Source organism: Astatotilapia calliptera, chromosome 20 (assembly GCF_900246225.1).
Source record: "Astatotilapia calliptera chromosome 20, fAstCal1.2, whole genome shotgun sequence".
Taxonomy (NCBI): domain Eukaryota; kingdom Metazoa; phylum Chordata; class Actinopteri; order Cichliformes; family Cichlidae; genus Astatotilapia; species Astatotilapia calliptera.
The window spans coordinates 15,697,939-15,714,570 of NC_039321.1; the positions used below are offsets into that span (position 1 = coordinate 15,697,939).

A 16,632-nucleotide genomic window follows, 5' to 3' on the forward strand; every position below is an offset into this window, starting at 1 on the left:
TTATTTACTGTAATTTTTACATACATATCTTACAGTGATATTTTACACAATTTAATACTAAACGGAAGAAGACAAGAAATGAATAAACATGCATGCGTAATCGTAATATACTCTATTTTTGCTCATATGTGTGTATTTGTTCATTTATTAATTAATTTATTTTATTTTATTTTTAATGGCGGCATCGATCATCCTCCATACTAAAAGTGGCCACACCGCGATTAAATCCCGCTACCTCCATAAAAGAGGATCGCTAAGCAGCAGCACTGCAGTCAATGCACCACATCTGCAGCTAGTTTTTCAGCACACGAGACTGTAGACAGAAGATTATATGGGAAGAAGTGAACTAATAAGCGCTGATTTACAAGGTAAGCGTGCCTATTTTCATACACCGGTGTCGACTATATGGCGGGGACTGCCGCTCAGCATCAGCAGCAGTGATATCCCTGTATCCACATGTCCGAAGCTAAAATGATGGCAAGAAATGCATTTAGTTTGCAATCTACAACATGTTCATATAGCAATACGAGAACATTCCACACATTCTCTGTTTTTTAGGGTTTTTTGAGCAATCCATAAACTAAAATGAACAAATGGCTTTTTAATCAGTCGCATTTGGTCTCATTCATCCTTCACATGCTCTGTCACTGAATTCTGCACTGTAGCAAATAGCCTACTGTAATATATAGATGCGCTTTCAATGTCCACAGAGCCAATCATTCAAAATAAATCAGCAAATCATTAATGCGGATACGTTTTTGAATTGTCAGCCATCAAAAAGCATTCCCCTCACATATACGTCGCTCCCACGTGTCTTTCATTTAATGAAAAATGCGCCGATTTGGCTGATTATTGCAAGACAAGCATCTTCCGGTGGGTTTGTTTGCCTTGAGTGCCTTTCTTAGAAGCATGTGTAGACAGTGTGAGTCACCATTTATAGTCCTATGTGTATTCGCCTACGCTTTGTTTCCTGTGAGGCTACAAGATCTGCTTTAGCCAGACATCCGAACACACGCACACACACACACACACACACACACACACCTGCGGTACAGGCGGAAAGAGTGCGTTTCAAGAGCTCGTGTGATGCAGACATGCAACACGGGAAGTCCGTATAGGGAGGCAATTTGATTATTTTATCAAAGACAGATTGGTGTAGGTGTATTGGGTCATGTTTTAATGCATACAATCTTTATTAAGGTGTAGGGAAATCTACAAAAATAACTGTTACGTTTTACATTGCCTATTGAGTCCAAGAAGCTTTTTAATAATAATAATAACAACAAGAGTAATAATAACAATAATAATGACATGAAGGAATGCACAATGAAACTTTTTATGATGAATGACATAGGATGAAGACAAATCACATGAAAAATTTAAAAATGTGAGCTAATTTCTCTGCTTAAGTCTTGTTTCGACTGTGAGAGTGTGTTTGTCCTTTGCCTGCTCTCACTGTGACACATATGCATGTTGCTTGTGGATTATGTTGCTCCAAAGTAGTATCCACACAGTGAGCAGCAAGCACTGATGTTGTGATCAGAAGCGTTCAATGACTTCAAGTGACAGCTGGCGATACAAAGTGGGCAGATCCTGTGTTAATTTATTTATTTTTTTAATTTGAGGAAAGCGATTTAAGCAGCTACCAATGGCCATGAAGAATATCGCTGACTGAAACATGACACAATTCAGACTGTATTAAAGGCAACTCAGGCAATCACAGCTTAGAATGTCTATTAGTTTCAGTTACCATCTCAGTTGGACTTTTCATTTCATTTATAGCCATTTATCCATCCGTCTGTTAGTGTTGCTGAGTAAACTGTGGCCAGGAAGGGATTGATATGATCAGCAGCGATACTCAGGTAGGTTGTGACCTTTAAATGATCCCCACAATTAACCACATAGACCTTTTTGGAAGCTGTCAGTCTGGTTGCTCAATAGACTGTTACTGACACACTCTCTCAAGAAGTGTGTGGCACGTTATCTGTCATGTTCCTAGTACAGTCCCCATAGTCATTTCTTCTAATTTTGACTTGATAATGTGGTGATTCTAGGAATCAGCAGATAGATAAGAGCCAAAAGTAATAACTTAGTAGAACTGCCAAAGTTTTAATGTGAGAAATTCCCTCTTGACTTTGTGATAATTAAAGTGCTGCCTGCTTGTCATCCAGATGACAAAAGGTTCATCCACTGAGAAAGCCAATGATATATGTTAAAGATGTCTAACTTTCCAAATTTTGGAAAGGTTTTGTAGACAATTTCTTGGTTCAATTCCCATTTAGCAGCCTCCATCACAAATCTTTTTTTAGACTTCTGAAGTGATAAGGTTGATTACTCGCCCAGTATACTATAAATAAGGCGTACAATGAACTATAAGCAATGTGTTTCTGGGTATCTAGTAGAGTCCTAGAAAAAAAATATGGAGCTGAAAATCAGCATACTAGGTCACATAATATAATGTTTAGTGATATTTAGGAAAGTATATTCCCTAAAATATCAAGTCTTTTACTTAAGTATCTTAATTCTGCAACATGAAGGTTTTTCTCTTCATTACAGGACAGAATAGCTCTGATGTGGAATCCCTATTCTGCATATTGCCTGGTTAAGACCCAGCTGACAGAAAGAGTGTTATGAAGTCACTGGCACTTTGTGTAGGAAATTATGAATGTGATTTTATACACAGCTCCAGTATTAGATCACTTGTTGTCAAGTTAATATTCCTTGGCACATGCTTTAAGATGTTCCTCCTTTCAGTTTCACTTTGATAGCCGATCAGATTTGTATCACAGTAGACATTATTTTCATGTGGACACTGTTCTGTACATTTTAAAACATTGCATTCTAGTTCAGAGCTTATCAGAAGTAAAGTCATAATGTTCGTGTGTGTCTAGGCTTTGACTGCTGACTTAGTTTCTGCCAAACCACAACAGACCTATAAGCACTTCTCATCAAAGCTTGCACCTTCTCTGCACGTCTGTGTTTCTTACACGTTAGCACAACAGAAACAAGCTGTTTGCTGATGCCTCGTGTCAGTTATTTAATCTGTTAACACAGCTGTTTTACAGTGCAGTTTGAATGATGTACAATGTAAAGTCATAGAGTGTACCAAATGTGGAACATGACATTTTGCTTAATAACAGCACAGCGGTTTCACAGGGAGTTCAGCCTCTGTGCTGATGAGCGTGTTGCAGAACTAATGCAGCTTAATTTAACAAGATTGTCCGACCCAGTTCACAGAAACAGATGGGGCCAGATCAGGACCTTAATCCTAACCCCGTGATAAAATATCAAACTTTTGTTATTTTTGTTCTCCAAAGTGTTGGCTATTATGAGGCAAGAAAAGTAATTATTGTAACTAACACACACATTTTTTTGTATATGTATTTAAGCACTTTTTGCTTGTCTTCCACACATATTGACACAGCAAGTGTTCAGAGCTTGGGTTGGGGTCATCGCAGATGACAGTTTAGACCTCAGAGGATTAATTACCATCTCTATTTCTGGCTCTTCTTGCCTCTCATTAGTCTTATTTTTATCACACCCCCTTCACCATAATTGCTTTGTAGTTTCTTTAAAAAAACTAATTATAACATAGATATTAGTATTAGTAGCATAGTATATGAATGTATTTGTCCAAAACAATACAGCAAATTTAATTAATTGTATCACAAAAGTGAAGTTTTCAACTGATACATCCTAATAGGGGCTAGCATGTACACATCTGCCTATGCAGAATATAACACATGTACCAGTTAGTAGTTCATTACTGGATCCACACGAAGCAGAAGTAAGAAAGACAAAAAAGAATAAAATCCATGAAAAAGTATATAACTTTGAAATGAGAAGCAGGCAACTTCATAATGTTACCCACATTATTTCTTAACAGGAAATAATGAGTCAGTGGTAAACAGTCATTTAGTTCTGAGAAATGGTGTGAGAGAGAAATTCCTGGAAAATACATGATTTACTGATATTTTCCCCAAATACATATTAACAGATGAACGTCAGTAAGGTAGAGTCAAAGGAAGGAGTTTTTTAGTAGCGACAGAGACAGAACAGAAACTTTGTCTTTTTAGACATTTCAACTGATTTAAGCATGTGTCTTTGCCTGTTTACTTTTAAATACATATAAAGCATTTAGAGCTGTCTTCATTTTTTCCAGCTGTAGGTGAATGATTTTGGAGAAAAAAAAAAATATATATATATATATATATTTTTGGCCTTCAGGTAAACCATTTCAGAGTTTTTGGTTGTCTATTTCTGTATGATATTTTCCTTTAACCTCCTATGTCATTTTTAGTGGTTGACTGCCTGTCTTTCTTTTAAAAGGGGGGTCTTGTGTCCCATGATTGCCAAGTGCTTGGATAATTGAAGTTCTCTAATCTCTATTCTCTATCTGGCTTAAGAGTTGGTAATTAGGTTTATGTGTGGCATGTTTGTTTCTGAGACTGTTCATCCTTTCTTGTGGTTCACAGTACAAATGCGGTACTCTCCCTCCTGCACCCTCCATCATTTCTTGAAAGGTTTAGCTAAGGTCAAAAGTTGAACTTCAAAGCAGTGCAGACAGTCAAACAGATTTGGTGGCATCTTCTTAATTGCCTTTTATACCCAGTATTGACTTACTCTCTAGGTCACTTCTTTCACCAACAGGAGGCAGCAAGTTCACGTATGCTAGTATGACTGTGAGATCTGGGGCAGGAGGTTGACGCATACATGATGACTGTGTGTGTGTCTATGTCTGCAGGTGGATGCTTTTAGCTTTAAACAAGCATGCCACAGTGGCATTACTGAATAGATCAAATTTAGGTTACAATTAATGTAAATATGTAACTTATTGTATTCCCCTTACAATAATTAAATAGCTGAACTGAAATAGAGGTGATTTTATCAGGTAGGGGAAGTGAAGCTGTTAAAGGAGAATGCATTTCAACAAGTCAGTTGTCAGAGAACCAATCAGAATCAATGAAAACACAAACTGCTTTATTCACAACTGTGTCATGCAACACTAAGATGGAGATCTGGACAAAATGGATATTTATATAGGTTTAAGAATGGTTGTGTAGTATATAAATATACATATCCTCCTTTTATGATAACTGTGACTTGGAGTAAAAGGCTCCACTGCTGCTCTGCTGGATGTTATCAGGTTCCTATTTTCTCTGAAATGTTACCATGAGCACACTGTGTACTGGTGTACTGCATGGACTTACTTCCCCCTAAATTTCCCCTTTCAAACCATGTGTATATGGATGGAAATCAATACAGGATAATTTGCATATCATGCAAATATTCTTCCACCTTCAATTTAGGTAGAGGTAGAGTTGGTGTACCTGCACTTCTAGTTGTATATTTGTTCTCCATAATCAGCCCATATTGTCACGACTATGGAGTTAAAAAGGCGAGGAAGAGAAGGACAGCAGACAGTAATGATGCTACTGTTGGTGTTTTTGCTTTCGAAGTTGCAGCCAAGCAGAAGGGCATTATCAGGTCAGTGCTGTCCCATTGCATTAATTCCCCACAGTAACAGTGGGATTCCACAGAGGTAGATCACCCTGCCTACTGTAAAATGAGCAACTATTGTACCACTTACTGACTAAAAGAAAGGAGTTTGCTGGGCTATTAATATATGCACTAATTTCTACATGCATTCATTGCAGACATCTCAGTTAAATGGATAGACTCTGCAGTCTGTTTAATTTTCAATGGAAATATTAAGACCAAAAATTGAGAAAATGGGAAAATGGACGGTGGTTTCCTTTTTCTGCGGCCTCAGTAACCTCTCAATGAGGTCTTAGATGCTCATACTAAGTAAAACATGAAGTTTATCTTTTCAATTAGAGTCAATAAGAAGTATTGTCTAGAGTGTGCTTATGAGTACCTTCAGGTTTGGTAGTAGTGTCTGCTTTGAAAACACCAATACACAGCGGTCAAAAAACTTTCAGCCCAAAGTTTTATAACAAACCTTCCCTTACCAAGAAGTGACAGCAATAGCATTTACCTGAGGTCAGAGATCTGGAGCAAATGGGATTTTCCGCCAAGGCTGGGCTAAGGCCAGGCAGGGTCTGATAATTTTTCTTTTTCGCCTAATACGTGAAATCATAATTTAAAAGCTAGACTTTATATGTTATCTTTCTAATATCGAATCTATCTAATAAATAAATAAACTTTAACCAACACTTTAAGTTTAACTAAATGAACAAACAATTATCTATCTAATAACAAAATTAGTTTGACAATTTTAACCGTGTTAGTGTGATAAATATCCCAAAAATATAAGAACTCATGAATGGGGGGGGGGGGGGGGGGGGGGGGGGGGGAGCACTTTATTCAATATGCCAGTTTGAATGTAATCAGAATTACTCTTTTCATGATACAAGTTTCAAATCATTCAATTTATATATGTTTGCAGAAAAAAATATGTGGAGTGTGCCTTTTAACAGTGTTAACATGTAACTCATGTAACTGAGTGGCAGTGACAATGAGCCAGCATGTCCAATAGCAGTGCCCCAGAATCACATGAATGGCATGCAGTAAGTTTCGCTGTTCTCAGTTACACTTGTGCACCTCCACTATTCTGCCTGTACCAAACCAGCCGTGAAGAGGTTGATATCCCTTGCTGGTAAGTACTGAATATTGTACAAAGAAATGATTAACATATATATCAACAGAATAGATACAACAATAAGCAAAGACATACATGACCTGTAAACAGCTTTTGATACTTTTCAGTTACAAAGACTACTTTCTCTGTTTCCTGATTGCCAAAGGCCTTGTAGAACAGTCAACGATAAAACTCGTACTCACAAATTAGAATTGTCTCACATTTAGCAACTGGTGAAAAACTTTAAATTGAAACTGGATACTTACTTTAGAATAAAGTCCTGTCTTACCTTTGAATAAAGAAAATGATTTTTTGTTTCCACTTGCTTAATTGTAGTAATGTGATTAATATGCTTACACATGTATGCTGGATTCTGTCTATCATGAAGCACTGAGATTTATTACAAATTTTAAAGCTCTTACTCACTACGGTATATTGTATGATCAGGTTGGGTGTTCTGCTTTGTTACGTTTGAGACATAACTACTATTATATTCTCATTTTTAAGGCTATACTTGGTTTATGTCCATCTTACTGACTTACATGTGTCAGATACAATGCCATCAGCATGTTAATACTCTAAAATCAGATATGACCCTGATTTTAGACTAAAACAATAAAATCAGGGTCATACTGTGTCATGTGCCAAGGAGTAAAAATGGGTTTTAAAAGTGGACACTGAAGGGGCCTCTCTAATGTGATGGGGCAGATTGTTCCAGAGATTAGGAGCAGCAATAGATAAGGTCCTGCCTTGAGTTCCTCTCTCAGCCCTTAATAATTGTCCAGCTTCTCGTGTTCCTTCTTCTTTATGTTGCTATCACCTTTGCTTGTCCACCACTACTATCACCAGTTAGTTATCTGTATCTGGAAGTCCATGGGATCTTAGTTTTGTTAGCTCCACCACCCTAGCGGGTTTATCTGATTTTGACCTCAGCTTTCCAGGTTATACCCAGCACAGATGTTCCTCTATATTTTGAAAGCGACTTGGTTATGGTGTTCCATGTATGCCCTGGCCTGCTGTTATGTGCTGGATTGTCTCAGGAGCTTCTTTGCACAGCCTACACCTGGGGTCTTGCCTGGTGTGATAGTCCCCAGCCTCTACTGATCTTGTGCTTAGAGCTTGTTCCTGTCCTACCATGATCAGTACCTCTGTAACTTTGTGCAGCCATTGGTAGGATTTCTCAATATCTTCAACTGGTGCGTTGAAGGTGTTGAGTGCAAGAGCAACGGACCTGCAAGATAGGATATTGGCTAAGCTGGAAAAGGATTAAAAATAATTTTTAAAATGTTACCTCATGTTTTCAAACCTTGAAGTTGCCATTCATGGTTGTATCACTTTAAGTCTTGTTCACATCGAAGAAGCAATAAGCAAAAAACAAGAGCTTCCAATACCTCTGTTTTTCTTTAAAAAAAAAAAACAAAAAAAACAACAACAACCAAAAAACTGAAAAATTGCAAAAGGACTCACAATTTCAAGTTCAGACTTGATTGAATTTCAAGCTGACTATTTGTCTCTGCTATTTATAGAAGAACAAAACCAAGAATTCTTGGGTTGTTATCGCCCACAAAAGATGTAACATTAGCCTGACATGCAAAAGTTCAACAAGGCCAAACGCACAGTGCTGCTGTAGCTCAATTTGCTGTAACTCAATGCTTTTCCACTTTAAGATTCAAAGAGCAGTTCCTGGAATTACATCATCAGTGGGTTCAAACAGGGTTACTTATTCTCAAAGCTGACACAGTGAGTCTCACAGTTTGTTCTCTGCTTCCAGTTTTACCAGAGCAACGACCTGCTAAAGTTTCTATTGTTTCTTTTGTAGTGAGATATTACAACAGTGTATACAAACACCGGTGGTGTTTCTGTGTGAGATTGACAGTTTAGGCTTCATCTAAGTCTGTTATAATAACCACATGAGAGACTTCCTCTTGATACTTCAAAAGCCTTTGTGTATCACAGAGGAGGAAAGTCTTCCCATTCCAAAATAAATAAGTTTCTACTGTGAAGATAAAGGACCCATTAGGTAAGGCAGAGCTTGTTGGTTATTAATATTGCAGCTCCCCACTCTGATCTTGCTTTGAAAACAGAAATGAAAAGGCGTGATGGAGAATTGGATCGAAATTACATGAGAAAAAAATTATCCATTGAGAACTATTCCATTTCTGGCTTCAGACAAACAAACAGTGAGACAGGAAAGTGTTACCTCACTGTAAGTGCATTGTTAACAGTGTGGCCTGGTTCAACTTTCAAAACACTCCCACCTCTGGTCGTCTCATCATCACCTGATAGTGGCCCACCTCCTTTCCTCTCCTGATAACTTTTAACCTCTTAACAACCATTGGATCGTGGGAATAACGTGTTGGGTTAGGTGTAAGGTTTGAATTAGATCAGGGCTGGGCAATTGATTTTCCTAAGTGGCCACAAGCTGAACTCAGTTTTGCTCAATATTAATTTTATCTGTTTATACGCTTATTGGTGCAGCCCTCCTCAATAGTCCTAGTTCCTCATGTGACCCCTTTGGGAAAATGAATTGCCCTCCCCAAGTTAGATTAATGCATGGCCACCATTTTTATAACATTTTCAAAATCTGAAAAAAAAAAAACCCAAATGTAAATAAATAAATAAATGAAAAATAATGTACAGTCTAAATAAACACATGCAAGTTCATACCCCTGTCTTACAGAGGTATTGGCAATCTGGTGCATATTGATCCTGAGGAATTAAGTCATAATTGGTGATATCCCCAATCTAAACCCTAAGCCTAAACACACAAACAAAAAAACTTAAACACAAACAAAAAAACTTAAACACAGCATCACAGCATTCTGATAGTTCAACACTGATGATAATTTAGACATCAAAGTTAAAACTCACAGTCTAAAACCTCAAATTCTTCTGCTTATGAGGAATTCAGCCCCACCTCAATGGGGAAATAAGCCCGAGTTTCATTTGGGCATAATAAGGTTTTACGCTCTGGCTTCCCTCCAAAACCTTATACTTGTTCTTTTCATGGGCGATCAGCTGAACAGACAACAGCTCGCAGCAGTGTGGTTGGTACCATTCATTTTGTGTTGATTTGCTTGCCAGGACCCTTTCATGTTCTGCATCAAGGCATGTTGTCAAAGGAGTTTGCAAAGAAAAGTGTCTGGACTTCTTTAAGTTACTTGAAGACGTTTCACCTCTCATCCGAGAAGCTTCTTCAGTTCTAAGGTCAAATGGTGGAGAGTCCCAGATATAAACCTAGTGGGAGTAACCCCCCACAGAGGAACAAAAGGACCCCCTGATGATCCTCTAATCGCCTGAGCCAAGGTGTGAAACGGGGTGTGGGTCCCAATCAGCCAGAGTTTCGGGTGTGTTCATTGTGAAACCTGGCCCCACCTTATCATGCGAATTCCTGAGGTCAGATGGCATCGATGCATCTTAAGGATAAAGGACACTCTTTCGAGGATGCCAATGTTCATATTTTGGACAGAGAGGACAGATGGTTTGAAAGAGGAGTGAAAGAAGCCATCTATGTCCACTGTGAGTGACCATCTTTGAACAGAGGCGGGGGTTTACGACACCAACTCTCTGCCATCTATAATCCAGTTTTGAGATCCCTCCCCAGACGCCTTAACGCCCACTCACATCCTGGGCCATCTGACCTCAGGAATTCGCATGATAAGGTGGGGCCAGGTTTCACAATGAACACACCCGAAACTCTGGCTGATTGGGACCCACACCCAGTTTCCCACCTTGGCTCAGGCGATTAGAGGATCATCAGGGGGTCCTTTTGTCCCTCTGTGGGGGGTTACTCCCACTAGGTTTATATCTGGGACTCTCCACCATTTGACCTTAGAACTGAAGAAGCTTCTCGGATGAGAGGTGAAACGTCTTCAAGCAACTTAAAGAAGTCCAGACGCTTTTCTTTGCAAGCTCCTTTGACTACGATGACCTGGATGACTGAGAACCTTCACAGACATTAAGGCATGTTAATGCAGAGTAATGAGCTGAAGTGGACAGGTTTTAGGCATTTGAGTTTTAGTGATAAAAAAAAGTGGTCATTTGTTAAATCAAAAATGAAACAGTATTTTACTTTCTACACATAAATACAGTATTTATACAGTATTTATGGATTTTATGTACATGTTCTAAACCATAGGGCTGCCTATATATGCCTTGGTGCATGTATACTTGTTTTTGTCTGAAATTCGACAGTGCTCTCCTAAAGAGGATACATTTTTCTTATTTTCTGTCTTTTATAAACAATATCAGACAATAGATCTCAGTTGTTGAATTCAGGTATTGTCAGTCCAGCTACCACAGGTGTTATAAAAAATAAATCAACAATGTCTGCCTTTACAAACATTTGTTAGAGAAGGGACATTTTAAAAGGCTCACTGAATTTGAGCAGGCTATTATAACCTGTGGTATCAGAAATGAAAACACCAGATCTCAAAGATATTGGCTGTAGCTCAGGGGGTAGAGCAGGTCATCTACTGATCGGAAGGTTAGTGGTTTAATCCCTGGCTCCCCCAGTCTGCATGACAAGTATCCTTGGGCAAGATACTAAGCCCGAGTTGCTCTCTGATCCATCCATCAGAGAATGAATGTGTGTGAATGTTAGCTAGGAAGCACTGAAAACCATAGATGAAAATGCTTGTGTGCGCTTTCTTTGTATAAAGTACTTTGAGTGTTCCGGGAGATTAGAAAAGTGCTATATAAGAATCATATAAAAGAATACCATTTTACCAAAGGTTAAGATGTGCTATATGGTATGCATATGAGGCCCCATACTCTTTTTAGCCGTTTGCCCAGGCCAAGCGACCTGTTTCCTACATCAGTATGTTCAGTCTCATAATCCTCGATGTGCACCAAACCGTTTGTTATTCAGTGCTTTTGCCCTACTTAAGTTAACTATTTTATTTATAACATCAACAACGTGGTTAATTTTTAGCTCCGGTCATTTTAGCCCATTTCAGTCCAAGCCTTTTCAAGCATGCACTAACTGCATGGACATACTACTCCTTGTCATAGTGCTGTTCATTCAGCATTCAGACTGATCAAAAGTCCTTTTTGCATTTGAAATTTTGCTAACAAAGTTTCAGATATCCATTCCTACTTTGCATTAGTCAAGTTTTTTGATTTCTCAGTGTGTTTGATCTTGTAATAGCAATTCAAATTGCAATCCTTAAACACATCAACCTGTTTCTCCGCAAACTAAGTGCATAGCTTTACCTCTGACTTCAGTAAATAAATACATAGAAGTCCACGTTTTGTTAAAAGCTGTACGTTTTGCATTAGACTTTTTTATTTTTTAATATGAACTAACATTTTCCAGGGCTAGCAAATCTCTCATAAACATTGGCTCCAGTACATTTTAAGTGATCAAAGTGATTTAATTTGCAAGTTAAAAAAAATAGCAGTTGGTTTACAAATATAATCAACTAAGTTGTATTGTGATAAAATTAAAAAACAAAACAAAACTGTAAACTATTCTGTGATGGGGAGTTTATCAGAATGTTTCGTGGCTGAAATAAGACAAATTGCCTGGTAGCAGCTGAGGCAGCACAGCACCTCTGCCTCAGATTCAGATAAGGTATTCGTTTTTAAGCTCCAATAGGTCTTAAAAACCTGGGTCTCTCCACCATTCAGTCTTAGAACTGAAGAAGCTCGGATGAAAGGTGAACTGTCTTCAAGAAGCATAAACAAGTCCAGTCACTTTTCTTTGGAAGCTCCTTAGATTACCATGACCTGGATGACTGAGAACCTACATAGACATAAAGTGAATAATAGCTTTGTGCACTTGTTAAAATAAAGAAAAACTATATAAAAAACACAAAAACTTGTTAACCAACATTCAAATATTATTTATAGCCACATTTGAAATGACTGTTTCTATATTTCTCCTTGCTCACAATTTTGCTGCTCATTGGTGAGCAGTAATTCAAAGGTGGACTATGTGGGCTGGTGACACTTCCCTCCTTTCCTCCCTGCAGGCTGCCTGCAGGACTCCAATCATGTGGGGCGGGGGTTGTTGTGTAGGAATTTGCTGATGTAGTCCTTCAGTTATAAGAGGCTTTGAGAAATGGGCTTAGGACCTAGCATGGATATACCTCTCTGTAACTGTTCATCTTTATTTGCCGCTCTTATTCCATCTCTGTCAAATGTTTTCATTTTCCCAGATTAACAACTGTTAGCAGTCCTGTTGGCTGTTATATGAAGGAATAGAGGTAGGAGGGTAAACTGATTCTATTTATAATTTAATTTAATTTATATTTTAACTGCTTTGTGTGTGATACGTTGTAAATATTTTAAAGATTAAAAGGTGATTAAAAGGTGTTGGCAATAGAAATGTTTTGGGGTTTTTTAAAAAGATTTTTAGCGAGTATTTTAGAGATTTTTACAGTATTGGCATAGAGGGAAGTGCTCTCTTTTACATTTTTAGCACAGTTACATAACTGTATGTAGAAGTTTATGAACAAGGTGTTTTTGAACATTGCAACACAATTCTTCATTCTTGGTTGAGATCAGGGAAACACGTTTTCCTTTTCCATAGCGCTGGTACAGTGGTAAGTACAGTCACTACATAACGAGGAGGCTTTTGGTTTTACCAGTCATCATCTGAGGAGTTGGCAAGGATATTGAGTGTGTTTTTATTGCTCAATCAAATTTAGATTTAAAGAGTTCTCTTTCTATAAATCTTTTCACAACTTGAACAAAATGGCTTTTCATCTTTCACTTGTTAAGGCTGACGATACATAAAAGTGACACAATAATGACAACTTAGAAAGGTGGAGTAAACTTGTTGATGTGCTACTAAACCAACATTCAGAGGTTAGCATCATCAGATCATGCTCAGAAGCTATTCCTGCATTCAGTTAAACTCACTGTTCAGATGTTTCTAAGCTGCCACTCCAAAACGTACGATGGGTAAATCTTGGAGTCCAAGCTTTGAGTGGGAAAACTAACAAGAACTTTGCTTGTACTGCATGTATTTAATATGTCGACCAAACTGTTTTATTGTGCTGCGCCTTTTCTTATTTCTCAGTAAATCTCTTCTGTTTTGTTTATGCATCCAATTAAGCTCTATCACTGTCACTGTCAAATATGACCCCCTGAAGGTCAGTAAGGCTGCTTGTTTTGTGTTGTGACAAGTGGACATTGAGTTTCTAGTGTTCCACATTGTACTTCACAATGAAAGAAAGTAATATAAATAAATACATTACATCAGTTAAAATGAGCTTTCAGATTGCAATAATGGATCAAATACACACTTGTGTTGTTGTGTTGTTGTTATGCAACAAATAGACCTGCACAGTATTTTCATGATGGTGATTATGAAAGCTCTATTTGTGATTACTAGAGCAAAGTAACAATGCTTATGGTTCATTAGCAGTGTGCACTTTGAGGTTTTATGAGTTCTCTGTATGTGTAAGACTCTGAGATTGGGTGCAATGCTTGATACTAATGCTTCAATCGACTCACAGTTAGAGGAGTCTTTGTACCAGCATAATGTTAAAAGGCAAAACTGTTCTTTAAACAATGCGGTGGTAATGCCAGGAATTATTTAATGCCCATGTAGAGATATGTATGTATGTGTTTTTATACATTTGGTAAAATATGAAGCATCGGTCTAGGTCACAGTGTCTGTGGCCTGTACATAAATTCTAATGATGACTTCTTTATGCATTAAATCTTTACAAAAGTTGGTTGTTTCTTTATTTAATCTATCTAATTTTTCTTTTCTCTCCTCAGGATGCTATTACTCATCACAGTAACAAAGCCATCTTTACACCATATGCAACCTTGTGCAAATAAAAAGGAGCACACGAAGAGCCGTGGACACATGAGGTGCAAACTACAAAGCAAGAATAGATAATTTCCAAGAAGAACCTGGCCTTACCACAATATCTTCTTGACCCTTTATTACTTCAAATTTCCTTTTTTTGTTGTTGAGGTAATTGATTTATTGCCTCAGTTCATAGAATCCACTTCACAGGATCCTCACAGTGCCCCTCAGAGGGGCGATGCCCGTCTTGCTAAATGCCGATGCCTCTTTTAGCTCCAAACAGGAGCTCCTGGACCTGCAGGATTGTCCTCTCAGCAGAGGCCCCTCTTTGGACACCCCTAGTCCTGTGGATTCCCAGACAGGCAGCCCCATAGGCTCTGGTCTCAGAAACCCTGACAGTCCCATTACTAATGAGCCACTCATTTTCACCGGGGCGTCGGCACTCCCTGGGCCAATATATGGGGGGGAAACAAGACCTAATGCAGAGATTGGGCTAAAGTTAATCTCTACTAACACAGATCAGTTGTGTGGCTGGGGAGCTCTGGCCCCCAAAAGCATCCAAGTTTTCAACACTCCTCGGTGGGTGTTGTTCTTCCTTTGTGTGGCCTCTTTCCTCCAGGGGATGATAATCAATGGCTTCATTAACACAGTGATCACCTCAATCGAGCGACGCTTTGATCTGCGCAGCTACCAGGCTGGCCTCATCGCCAGTTCCTATGACATTGCTGCATGCGTCTGCCTGGCCTTTGTCAGTTACTTCGGCGGTACAGGTCACAAGCCCCGTTGGCTGGGATGGGGAGTACTTATCATGGCACTGGGTTCTCTGATGTTTGCCTTGCCTCACTTTACTACACCTCCCTACCAGGTCAGTTTACCCGAGCAAACAGGAATGTGCTCTACTAACCGTACCAGCCCGTGTCAGAACAAAGAGGCAGGAGGACTGTCCAGCTATCGCTTTGTGTTCATGCTTGGCCAGTTTTTGCATGGTATGGGCGCTACGCCTCTCTACACATTAGGGGTCACATACCTGGATGAGAATGTCAACTCCAACTATGCACCAGTTTATATAGGTGAGTCCTACTAGTAACAGTCACCAGAAATGGCAGCAAGCAGACTGTTCTTCTTTATCTGTTTTGTTTGCAGTTGATTATTTACTATAACCCTATTCATTTATTTATGATTGATGATAATTTATGCCAAAAAAAAAAAAAAAAACATACTGTTGTCACCTCTCTCATCTCATGCCAAGCATTTGACATTATAGTCCCTGAAAAAATAGTAAAGATGCAGCATTCCTGGGATTACCCCAGAAAGTCATTCATCAGTTAAATAATAGCTTCAACTGTTAGGTAGTGGGGATAACTATTAATTACAATAGTAAAGCAGTAGTAGCAGTAGTAGCTTACCAGAAACTAAAATGTAATGTACCATACCTACATTTTATATTTCAGTGGCCAGCTTATTCATTTAGACAGGTGCTTATTCCTATCTGTGGGGGGTGGGGGGGGGGGGGGGGGGGGGTGGGGGGGGGACGGACGACATGCGAGTTCATGCCAAGATGAGTGCCGAGACGTTTTTCTAGAGAGACTTGGTCATTTTAGAAATATGGGACTGAAGTTGTGATAATAAATTGATTATTTAATAGATATATTAAACCATCAAAATTTGAGAATTTATAAAAATTCAAACCACTACTCTCTCTGAAAAATTATTTGAATAATTTATTAGCTTATTAACTGATTGGTTGTTGTTTAGTTTTTTTTTCATAAATGAATCAACTGATTAAACATCAAATCACAATGATATATGTTCCATCAGTTGTGCAGCTCTATGTTGATCTTCCATCATCTTTGTTAAACTGATGACTCTTTGTTAAATTCCCGCATTTTTTAAATGATACAAGGTTTAAGGCCATAGTTGTGCTGATTCATGTGCTGCTTGGCTCATTTTGTCAGCTGGACAGTGATAACTCTCTCTGAAGATTAATTATTTTGACAGAGCTTTGATTAAATAGAATAGTGAGAATGCATATGCAAACAGCAGGCACTGAACACAATCCCAGCTGTGTCTTTTAGCAATAATTCTTTTGCAGGTGCAGGCTCAAATATATCTATTTGTTTAGCTCAATGTAAATGTAGACTTTTGTTTGAGCATCACATGCTAATGCAGGTGCATGAACAGATATATACTCTCACGGTTACAGCACGACTTCTTTCACCAGCTGTCTACCTTCTTTTATCAGTCTCTGTCCCTCTTCCACAGA

At 38.5% G+C, this 16,632-nt stretch overlaps 1 protein-coding gene across 3 annotated transcripts in view; it reads left to right on the forward strand.

Moving 5' to 3' along the window:
* The first annotated feature begins 221 nt into the window (after positions 1-221).
* slco4a1 (solute carrier organic anion transporter family, member 4A1) overlaps positions 222-16,632 on the forward strand; it is a 29,997-nt gene continuing 13,586 nt past the window's right edge. The window contains exons 1-2 of one of the 3 annotated variants that reach the window (XM_026154544.1): positions 222-368; positions 14,336-15,439. In XM_026154544.1, the coding sequence (XP_026010329.1) occupies positions 14,608-15,439 (832 nt within the window). In that variant the 5' untranslated portion in view covers positions 222-368; positions 14,336-14,607. Of the gene's footprint in view, positions 369-6,455; positions 6,620-12,245; positions 12,811-14,335; positions 15,440-16,632 lie in introns of those variants that run through there. The other 2 variants (XM_026154545.1, XM_026154543.1) reach the window with 2 other exon arrangements.